General features: G+C 27.9%; 1 protein-coding gene across 1 annotated transcript; it reads right to left on the bottom strand.

Annotated features, from left to right (window-relative positions):
* Nucleotides 1-618: 618 nt before the first annotated feature.
* LOC140873989 (F-box protein AUF2-like) lies at nt 619-1,656 on the bottom strand. The gene has a single exon (XM_073277271.1). It carries the CDS (start codon nt 1,654-1,656, stop codon nt 619-621), a length of 1,038 nt encoding a protein of 345 aa, XP_073133372.1.
* Between the last annotated feature and the right edge of the window lie 11,318 nt (nt 1,657-12,974).

Below are 12,974 nucleotides of genomic sequence, written 5' to 3'. Positions count from 1 at the left end.
TTTGCTAATATTAGCGAAATTTTTGTAACATTATATTTGATTCTAACGAGTAACGACTAAAGAAAGCATGACTGTTTTTTGTAAAACGATCATTGTTTCTAACGACTAAAGAAAGCACGATTCGTCATATTTCTAATTAACAATGGTTTTGCGTCGTTAATCTCTGTTTTTTCTCATAGTGATGTGAATATTATAGATTTGTAATCCATCATCTACACGTCAATCCAACCGCAACATAAAGAAGGTCTTCCCGCTATACAATATATGTCTTTCAATAACGTGACTGAGGATTGATCCTAGTTTCCTTATGTACATGCATGTAATTTAGGCACAAACTATTAGGATTTTGTCTTGCAATCGTAATCAAAATTTCCTCCACATATATAATATATACTTTTAAAATTTTTATTATTCGGCATGCATCAAAATAACAAAATTTTATATATATCTACATTAAAAAAAAAAAAAAAAAAAAGGTCAACTTAAACTTTTTTTTTAAAAAAAAACAAACAACTTCTTAAACGTGTTGGTTGCAAAATTGAAGAAGCAAACTGTAATAATTTGACCAAAATAAAAGATTATTAAAAATGACATTTTGAAAAAATTGACCACTCAAAGTCAAAAGGAACTTATTTCCAACGTGTAACACCTGCTAGCCGCCATCAATCTCCCGACGGCTTCGCCAACCACGTCCCCACCAAACGCCGCCGCCACCAACTCCTCCATCCCGCCGTCACCACCGCCGGCAGACGGCCTTACCGCCACCACCGTCGCGCCCTCCATCACCTTCCCCATACTGGGTACCTCCAATTTCTCCACATACCACATTTTCATCCTCAAGGAATGAACTTGATCATCTCCGCCTTTCTTCCAAGAATTCCTCATCTCTTGAATCTGCCCTCTGTTCATCTTTACTTTCCCCTGATCACTCACATCCGATATCACCACATTTTCCATGTTTTCCCTCTCTTTCGCGATTTCTCGAATCAACTCGTGCCTCGCTGATGCTGCGATCAAGCATGAGATCGTCCACACAATCCTCAGTTTCAGCTCTTCATCAGAAATCAAATCCGGTTCACAAAAATTCTCTCCGACCAATTTCTCGCTAATTTCCGAGCAAGATTTGGCTCCAAGAATCACGCAGCTCTGAATTTGGCTCCCGAATTCTGCTTTCCATTTCAGCAAATTCGTACAAACATCTGGATTCTTCCCAGAACCCATATTTTCATCTCCATAACTGGGAATCTTGACATGAAGCGATCGAATCTCTCCAAAAGGCTTGAGAATCTCATTGGGCGTGTGATACGAGCAGCCATCACAATCACAGTACTGATCCTCTTTCTTGGCCTTCAATTTAATCATCAACCCAGAAATGAAGCGAAGGGGTTTGATAATCAGCGATTTAAGCAACAGATTCTTGGAGAAAATCCTAGTCCAATATTGCCCATTTTCATGAGCTCGAATAACAGGTTTCCTCCGAGGGACTCGAAGAAATATGTCATCAACTTGAGGGACTATGCTACAGAAACGCCTGCACACTGCCATGGATGCACACAGAGATTTAGCATCGTTCAATCTGCTAAATACCGAATGCAAGATCTCATCCGGCAAACGATCGAACACATTATAATTATTTTCTGAACCCAGCTGGCTCATCTTTATATATATCCGTACGTGTAATTCTTTTTTCTGAAAACTTATGGAATGTGAATTAATATTATAGTGGGATTATTCTTGCAAGTAATTTGGGGGAGGAATCATGGGTTTATATAGATGGTGGCGAGGATAAGGAGGAATCTGGAACGAGAAATGCGTGGAAAAAGTAGAAGATGCTTACGCGGGGGAATATGTATATATATTTCACACGTTCTTGTTTCGGGGGAGCTGACGCTGTTGACTCAGGGAAAAAACCAACGACTAGCTATTTTAATTTAGCGACTTTCTTGTCGTGTAATGGTCGACAGCTGGCTTTTCGGGAAATAAATCTTTTGGTTTTTATATTCTCAAAAAAACTCGAGGCTGACACTGTTAAAGTGTGTGAGATTGTTCATATATAATTATTAGATATTTAATTCTTAGAATAAATTATGTGGGTAGAGTACTATATATGTGTAATACGGATGATCAAAGAAGAATGTAGATGTTGAATTTAATTAATCAGCTTTTATATGTGGTGGATACAAATTTTTGTTGGGGAGTGAGAGTTTTAAGAATCGTGTATATTTTTAAATTTGTGGATAGATAGATATTCGATGTAGTGGTGATTATTTGGTTAATTTCATTATTTATTGAATCAATTTTATAAAGTTTGATTGATCAATCTTTTTTTTTTTAATTGAGAGAGGAGATTGTTATAATGAGATTTAAAACTCGAGACATGGTCTCATATTTGAGATTTTAGTGTCAGATGAGTTACACGTCATCGATATTTGATTGATCGATGTTTTTTCTCGACAAATTGAACCGATCAAAACTGATGTTTTTTCTCGACAATTGAACCGATCAAAAATTTCATCCGTATCGAACACACTGATCAAGTGAATTAAATATTTTTTATTGACAAAAACTTTTATGAGACGATCTCAAGGATCATTTTTTTGAGACGGATCTCTTATATAGGTTATCCATTAAAAAATATTATATTTTATGCCAAAATTATTACTTATCTATACTTTACTTATTTAAAAGTGTGAATAAAAGGTCAAAATTTTACAATTGTGAAATAACAACTTTATCCTTTTATTTACACTATCTATATCTATATCTATATCTATACCTATTTAAAAGTGTGAATAAAAGGTCAAAGTTTTACAATTGTGAAATAACAACTTTATCCTTTTATTTACACTATAAGCAAAACCATATAAAAATATATAGGGTTATGAAAGTAAAAACAACATTTTAGTTAGGGCATAAACGTAAATCAATATTTATATTATATGTAAAATTAATTATTATGATAAGGTTAAAATAAATCAATTCAATTCAAGTAGAGTCAAGTTTTAATCTAAAATAATAAATAAAAAATACACCAACACACACATATCATATATACAAAAGTTGAAATTAAAAAAAGTAAACTAATTTTTCTCCTCATAAAAGCTAAAACCATTAAAAAAAATTATAAGATAGTCTTACAATTAATGAAGGAATATTAAATACACCAAAATAAATAAGAATATGCATTTACTCTACAAATAGAAAAAAAAGTTGAAATAAAAGATGAAATGTAAACGTTTTTAACTAATGACATTGAAAATTCAATCAAAAATTTCGGCAACGAAAACATTATAAGCAAAAGGAGATAATTATATTTTAAGAAATAATAAATTAAAAAGAAAAGAAGATGTCCAACAATTACATCAATCATTAACGATATTGACATACAAGTAATAGAAGACGATACATACCAGAATGTAGTTGGAAACGATGAAATTATTGTTATTCTTGCAACTAAAAAATTTTTAGTAATAAAAAAACCATGTCCAACGAAAAAATAAAATAATAACGATAGCAAAATGAAAATGATTGATAGAAAAAGACATCATCACAAAAATTCTATTAAGATGATATATGTATTGATTCTTTCATAGAGAAATAAAAAAAAAATGGTAAATGGAAAAAAAAAAAAGTGAGAGAGAAAAATTCAAAATATAAAAGAAAAAAATAATTGCGCAATAATTTAAATTAAGGTTTAGAATGCATTATCTATATTACATTTTTTTTTCATAAATTAGTCAAAAAATAAATAATCAAAACATAAGATAAGAAATTACAAAATAAATATTTAATTTAATTAACTTATCTCGCTTATTAACAAATACAGAATAAATAATATTTCATGAAAACATACATACATGAGTTAGAAAATAAGACGAATTCGTGATAAGAAACAGACCATAATTGTACAAGAATAATAAAAAAACAAAAAAAAACACTAGCTGTAATAATTGCATAGGTTTCAATATCAATATTGTGAGAAGGTAAAACTACATTAAATACTATATTTATAATTTTACATGAGTTATGATAATGTCTTATTCTAAACTGTTAATGTAGATATAAAATAATGATGACCATAAATGAAAAAATTATTGAAACTGGGGTGTTACATTGTTCGAAAATATTGTAAATTTTTTATTAGTTGCAATATTAAAGATTATATTGATTCCATAACTAAACTTGTAATAGTTTTTCTTTCAAATAGTATATATATTACCAATTATTATAAAATATACTTTATTTAAAGAACGACAACACTTCAATAAAGGGATGATAATGAACCGATTCTAAATTTAGCCTTGTATTAAACCTGCCTCAGAGAGACGAGTTTAGACTCGCCTAAACGTGGTCACAAACAGGTCCGCGTGGGTCTTCGCGTTTGGCCAAACCCACCATAGAAATTGCTATTAATAAAGATGATAAGAATATTGATTTTTTCATAGAGAAAAAATAATGCATGGTAAATGGAAATCGTGAAATAGATAAAAATTCAACATATAGAGAAAAAATATATATTAATAATTTAAAGGAAAAATTGCAAATTTAGTCATGTATGTTTGTCACTTTGCGATTTTGGTCCTTTATGTTTTCATATTTCAGTTTTAGTCCTGTATGTTCTGATTTTTGGCAATTTCGGTCCTTTTTAGTCTAAAATGCTTACGTGGCACTGTATACGTCAGCTCCACATTAGCACTGAATTGGTGCCACGTCAGCGCCACGTCGGAAAAATGACTAAAATTGCCAACAAAATAAAGATAACGGACTAAAACTGAAATCTGAAAATATAAAGGATTGAAATTGCAAAGTGACAAACATACAGGATCAAAAAAGCAATTTTCCCTAATTTAAATTAAGGTTTAGAATGCATTATATATGTTGTTGTTGTTGTTTATTATTATTATTATTATTATTATTATTATTATTATTATTATTATTATTATTATTATTATTATTATTATTATTATTATTATTATTATTATTATTATTATTATTATCATCATCATCATAATTATTATTATTATTATTATTACATAAATCAATACTCGTAAAAATAGTAATTAACACATAAATTAGAACATTACAAAATAAATATTTTATTTAATTTGATTAACATATCTCACTTATTAGCAAATACGTAATAAATTATATCGATTCAGAGCATACATACATAAGAAAGAAAATAAAACAAATGCATGGTACCAAAAATTTCATACTTGCTCAATATTAATCAACCAACTGATGGGAACTCGAGTTAATAATTGATTCTTTCACAGAGAAATAAAAAAACGGATGGTAAATGGAAAAAAAAATTGAGAGAGAAAAATTCAAAATATAAAAGAAAAAAATAATTTGCGCAATAATTTAAATTAAGGTTTAAAATGCATTATCTATATTACATTTGTTTTTCATAAATCAATAGTCACAAAATAAATAATCAACACTAAAGATAAGAAATTACAAAATATATATTTATTTTAATTAACCTATCTCACTTATTAAAAAATACAGAATAAATAATATTGTTTGAAAGCATACAAACATGAGTTAGAAAATAAGACTAATTCAAGATACGAAACAAACCATAATTGTTTAAGATTACTCAAGAAAACAATAGAAAACACTAACTGTAATAATTGTATATGTTTCAATATCAACATTGTGACAAGGTAAAACTACAATAAATTCTATATTTATAAAATTACATGAGTTATTGATAATGTCTTATTCTAAACTGCTAATGTAGATATAAAATAATGATGACCATAAATGATTAAAATATTAAAACTCATTATTCGAAAATATTGCAAATTTTTTTATTAGTTGCAATGTTAAATATTATATTGATTCCATAACAAAACATGTAATAGTTTTTCTTTCAAATAGTATATATATTACCAATTATTATAAAATATACTTTATTTAAAGAACGACAACACTTCAATAAAAGGATGATAATTGACTGGGTCTAAACTTAACCTTGTATTAAACCTGCCTCGAAGAGACGAGTTTAGACTCTCCCAAACGTGCTACTATTAATAAAGATGATAAGAATATTGATTTTTCATAGAGAAAAAATAATGCATGATAAATAGAAAAAAAATCATGAAAGAGATAAAAATTCAACATATAGAGTAAAAAATATTTATTAATAATTTAAATTAAGGTTTAGAATGCATTATTATTATTATTATTATTATTATTATTATTATTATTATTATTATTATTATTATTATTATTATTATTATTATTATTATTACATAAATCAATACTTGTAAAACAAGTAATTAACACATAAATTAGAATATTACAAAATGAATATTTTATTTAATTTGATTAACATATCTCACTTATTATCAAATACATAATAAATCATATCGATTCAGAGCATACATACATAAGAAAGAAAATAAAACAAATGCATGGTACCAAACATGTCATACTTGCTCAATATTAATCAACCAAATGATGGAAACTCGAGTTAATAATTGCATAAGAATCAATATCAATATTGTGCAAAAAAAAAAAAAAAAACTACATTGAATATTATATCTATAAGCTAACATGAGTTATTGATAATGCATTATTTTAAACTATTAATATATATAACTATAATAACGGTGACTGTAAGTGATGAACATTGAAACTGTAAGCTTTTGGTAAAGTGACAAGCGATCGGTCCTACAATTGGTATCAGAGCTAAGATCATGAGTTCGATTTTCATTGATTACAAGGAGTGCAATGAAGATTGTTAAATGCAATAATTGTCCTTGCTGGGTAAAACAATCGAACCATGAAGCTTGGCTGCTGTGCGGTTTAAAAGATTTGAGTTGCACTATTACCGCCAGTTATAGCTTTTGGTAAAGCAGCAAGCGCTCGGTCCCATATATTGTTATAAATTATTAATAAAATCTTCTTTATTTATAGGACAACATCACTTCAATATACTACAAGATTTTAGAGACACAAAATAAAAAATATATACATTTATTCTCAAAATGGATAAGACGGTTGAAATACAAGACAAAATATTAACAATTTTAATCAAAAGCATTCAACATTCTAGAAAAAATTTAGCGACAAAAATTATTGCAACAGTAGATTTCGAACAACTTAGTATGAAATTTAAAAATAGAAAAAACGTCCAATAACACATTGATTTTTAACGATATTGCCTTGCAAGTAATAGAAAATAATAACACAAGAATGGAGTACAATGAAATTATTTACACTCTTGCAAAGAATTATTTTAGCATGATCCAATAAAAGAATAAAAAAATAAAGATATAAAAATAAAAATAATTGATAGAGAAAACATCACAATAATTATTATCGAATATGATGAGAAAATTATTTTTTTTAAGAATAAATAATTGATGACAAACGAAAAAATCGTGAAAGAAGAAAAAATGGTTATGTAAAGAAAGAAAAAACGCTGTAATTTAATTTAGAATTTAGAATGCATTATCTATATTATTATTATTATTATTTCAAAATCGGTAGTGGTAAAACAATTTTTCAACACTATGTATTATTTATTATATTTTTTCTTAAATTTTATTTATTAAATATGTCATGACATCAAATTATATATTTTGCTTAATGTCTAATTTATACAAATTATAGCATTTGTTACAACCATTATTTGCAATAACGTCTATAAATTCAATTAGACTTGTAACATATAAAATATTTAAACAAGATTATGCGTACTCATTTTATAAAAAAAATGTTGTAAAGATCATATTACATTGAATTTAATATTTACTAAAATATCATGAAAATTATTAACTAATTGCATGTTTATCTGTTCTCATTTCAACTCATTTATTTAACAACATTTATCGATAATAAAGAGTTGTTCCCTCGTGCAACACACGCAGAGACGGATCCGGGAATTAGAGTTAGGGGAGGCTTGAACTTAATATAATAAATTATATATTATTACCATAAAATAAAAAAATTTATATACAATATTTTTTAAACTCATTTGATAATTTTATGAATTTAGTCTTTAGTGTAATATGACAAATGACAATAAATATGATTTAATTTTTTTTCTCAATCCACATAATTTATTTTGATCAAGCATTGAATAATTGATCAAAACTAAAAAAAAAAATTTTAATTTTCATTATTTAAGAATTACGATTTTTAGTTCTAGCTCAATCATGAAAATTTTCATTTTTTTTTGTATACATTTGTATCACACAAGCTTACAATATTTAAAATTAATCTAAAACAAATAGATTTTGTGTGTACTCAAGACTTGAGAGACCAAATTAAAATCATGAGAGTAAGTTTTTTACCGAAAAATTTCAGAGAAACAATGTTTATATTATAAATGTAAAAATTTTATAACATTATTAATAATATATATATATATATATATATATTTAAAAAAAGTTTTGGGGTGGGCTATAGCCCACCATAGCCCCAACATAGATACGTCCTTGAACACACGTGACTTTTACTAGTTATTATAAATATGTGTAGTTATCTCAGTCAGCTTAGCACCATAAATGTTTTCAAGTGTGCGATAGATATATATGCTCAAGAAGATGCGGTGAATATGGCGTTCGTAGATGGATAGAAAATATAATAGGCAGATGCAAACATAGCCAATAATAAAATAGGAGATGAGAGATGACAGAATTAACATGATGTATCATGACACAAAATTTGTTTATGGAATTCGGAAGGTTAAATACTATTTCTACGTCTTCTCGTTCTTCTCTTGTAGGATGGATTTCTTTGAAAAATTTGATTTGTACAACTCTTATAGGAACTCAATTAAACTGATATAACACTGTCATTTCAAGAGTTCTCGTGACGACAAGCCAAAAACAATTACAAGATCTTCTTCACAATTATAGTGGCTCAACATGCACGTGCAGTGAAAGATTTGAGTTAAGAAATAAATGTGATACATTAATAAATGCGTCTACCAAATTAGCACTAAGATCCCTAAACTGATCACATTCAGACTTGGGAAGAGGTGCCTTTAATGAACTCTTTAAAAGAGTAGAGAATAAGGTTGATCGGGCTCCTTCTATGATCCACGGGGTGAATTACACCCGGTGGATCTGGACTGTTCATGGAGCCCGGGCCCATAAAATGAGGCCCGGGCCCCATGAACCATAGATGCTGCCGGTGCAGCATAGAAGGAGTCGGTTGATCGAGAGTTTTAATGGAGAATATTTATTATTTTGACGGTCTCAATTAAAAGATTCGTCTCACGAAAATGACACGTGAGATCGTCTCAATTTTTGTATTTTTTTTTTGCGTAGATTCGGTGTCTTAATTAGTGTGGTCTTCATCTGATATTTCTACAGAAAATTCCAGGATGGATTTCTGTAGAGAGGCGAGGGCCTTCTATACAGATATTTTAAAAAATTAAATTTCTTTCTCACGGATCTGTTTATTCGGATTTTTTTTCTAAAATAAAATAAATTACTCTTTTTTTTTTTCAGTTTGTATCTTTTTTTTAAAAAAAATAATCCGTTTTTATCTTTTAGCATGGTTGTTATTACTCTTTAGTTTTAGTTTTCACTTTATCCTAATACTTTTTTTTAACGTAAATATACTTTATTGTTAGGCAATATTCTAACAACTGTGTATTAAAATTTTTAATCCGTAAACCATTAAAAATTATCTCAGGCCAAGACCCTAAATATACTTGTCATTATATATAATATTCTAATGCAATAAAATAAAGTTAAAAATTTTAAATAAAATTTAAACTGTTGTATTTTTTTTGATATTATCTCAATTCAGCATGACTTAACAAGCAAAGTAAAAATATCAGCCGTAAAATAAAGCCGAATGCACTATTTTTCGGGAAATGTTTTTTCTTAAAAAAAAAAAGAACTCGCAGAAAATACGTAAAACAATTCAAACATTACTAAACTAGTTCATTTTGCATATGAGATTGTGAAATTGATTTGTAATAATAACTTTTTTTATATGATAAATGCTATGTGATAGATTCGCTCAAGAAAGTTTGGGATGAATCGGAGAAATAAAATTCATTAGCATTGACTCAGTCATCACTTACTCCAAATCATACACCTCATTAGGAAGGGATTTATAATAATAACTTGTAGAATATACATTTGATGTTTGCTTAAATTTTTACAAAAAAATATGCACATATATAGTGACACATGAATATATGTGATGGGAAATTAGCAGAATTAGCCATATAGTTTATCAAATTTTGTTTGTGATAATCTACTTAATCAAATTTCAATTTTAGTTCAATAACTAACATTGCAAGGAAAACGAATTTATTGTACTAAAATTACATTTAATAATTCGAATTAAAAATTTTAGAAGAAATTTACAACTTTAAATGCAACTCATATGGACGGTGGGTAATGGGTTTATATGGTGACAGTGTGGCAGAACGTGTACCATGTGATTAATTATTATAAATTTTCTTTTTATTATATCTATAGCGACCTATGGAATGTACAAAAATTAATTAAGATAAATCTCCGAAGTGAGGGTGACTCTTCGGAATTTGAAAGCGAGACATGTCTATATAATAATAGTAATTTGCAGAGTACTACGTTTCTACCAATTATGTCATTTTTTGGAACGAATCTGATGTTCCTTCAATACATTTTATTTAACTAAGGTGGTTTACAGGTCTATTACGATTTGTATTAACCTAGAAGTCTATTATGCAGGGGCGGAGCCACGATCACGTAAGAGGACATAGACAGATAGATTTTTGACTTTTTTTAAAAAAAAAAAAAAGAAAAGAAAAGAGAGATATTATTAGAAATAAAAAAAAAAACAAGAGATGAGGACTAGGCCAAAACCTCTCTCAAGATCTAAACAATTAAATAAGTTTCGAGTGAGTTCTAATATAAGGAAGTTGTCGAACATGATCAAAATGCTCAAATTGGATTCTTAATTGCAGCATCTCATGTTCCGCAAAGTTTTTTGGATAAAACTTAGTAGATGAAACGAGATTCATTGCATTCAATTTTTTGCTAGTTTATTTAACAACAATTTTGCTATGCTGCCCACCAACCGTGCCAACCCCTGTGCCTACCATTTATAAAGCACTCAACTATTGCAAATAGTGGGCACGGTTGGTGGGCAGCATAGCAAAACTCTATTTAACAATATCTACTTTATCTTTATCAATTAAATTACATTATGATTCATGAATATAGTAAAATACATTGCTATCCACAAATATTTTCGACCAATTATTCAACAGATAGAAATAGTCAAAAAAAAAATAATCAAAGACACAAAAATTAACAATGCTAATTTCATTTTTTTTACAATAAATTTAGTATTTTTAATATTGATATCAAATGTGTTGTCCCATAATTAAATAAAACAAAAATTTAAAACAAGAAAAAAAAAATAAATAGAAGAATTAAGAAATATATGCTCTCAAGAAACCAAAACCTAATTTTTTGAGAAAAAATGATTTAAAATACACGATATGAAGAAAAAAATACACAAAAGAAAACCTGAAATCATTTACGAAATGCCCTTAAATTTTTTTTTAAGGCAAAACGACCTTAAATCTTAATTGATGTTGTGTGTAAATGTGTTGCCGACTACTTGAAAGATTCGAAGAGAAAAAAATGAATCAAATATCCCATAAAAAAAGAGTTTGATCGCCACTTAAAATAAATTACCTTATTTTATTTAGAAAGCCAATGTATTATATATTAAAGGAGATGAGGCACAACCCATTAAAGACCATTAAAGAAAGTATCAAACAAGCCAATATATATATATACACTGATTTTTTTTTGGGGCCGCAATAGGTGCCTCCGCCCCTGCTGTTATGCCTCATAGAAAAACCTAAGGTTGTACTTGGATGGCGGTATTTGGATTTGAGAGAAGATTTTAAATTAATAGATTTGAAAACCATTGATTTGAATTCTCTTTTTTTTTTAAATCCCTTGCTTGGATGAATATAAAATTTCAAAAAGTGAATTTGAAATCCATTGATTTGAAATATCTTGCTTGGCTAAAAAAATTAAGAATTTCAAATCTCAAAATAACATACTATATTATTCTTTATATATTTTCAAATTAAAACAAGTATTATTATTACAAAATAACCTGTACAATTAAAAAAATATAAATTTACATTTTATTTATTTAAATTGTATTAAATACTAAACTTACATATATAAACTTTTTTAAAAAATATTTAATAACATATAGAAATTTTAAGTTAGCATCACATGCTCCTAAGACATTAGTACACAAATCACCTTTTCTACTCCTATATAGACTCCGATCTTGAGCGGGAACTGTGTGTTTAATAAATGTTTCATCTAAAGCTCCCACTGCATTCTAAAGTTCTTAATAATCAGTTCAAAAACAAATGGAAAAATAAATAAAATATTTATAATTATTATGAAATTTACCGAAAACCATTTTCACTTGTCAAGATCTCTTTCGTGACGAATTCCACTTGATTGTTGCTTAATACAAAGCTTTGCTATTTTCAAGACCGCCCGCAAAACTATATGAAATTGTCTGCTAACAGTTTCTCCAAAGCGTCCAAACACGGATTTAATAGTACCATGTTTTTTTATCATGTCCTATAATATATAAAAAAAATGCCACAATTTCTTCTAATGTTACAGTTTTTGTAACATTTAAATCTCCTTCACAACACAATATATGACACAACCTGTTAAATCCTCTAATGTTTATACGCAACTGGCTCATACAAGTAGGATCATGACTTAAACATTTCATCCAAATTGACCTTTGATAAGCCCTTATATGATAATCACTCGTTGACATATCTTTGATCGTATATCTTTGACGATGCCAAGTTCCAATAATTACTATAAGAACATTTACCAATAAAATAATTATATCTGTCTCTTCATCATTCTTTTCAAATTCATCTCGTGAACGCTTTCTTCCTGTTTGTGCATCTTTTTCAACAATGTCCATTGATTCTAAATGTAAAATAC

This window comes from Henckelia pumila, chromosome 1 (genome assembly GCF_033568475.1).
Source record: "Henckelia pumila isolate YLH828 chromosome 1, ASM3356847v2, whole genome shotgun sequence".
Lineage (NCBI taxonomy): Eukaryota > Viridiplantae > Streptophyta > Magnoliopsida > Lamiales > Gesneriaceae > Henckelia > Henckelia pumila.
The sequence above is the reverse complement of the archived record's forward strand: the minus strand, read 5'-3'. Positions and strand labels throughout refer to the sequence as shown.

What these genes read in the sequence shown, in the direction of transcription:
- LOC140873989 (XM_073277271.1), bottom strand. Translation starts at nt 1,656, where the DNA reads ATGAGCCAGCTGGGTTCAGAAAATAATTATAATGTGTTCGATCGTTTG.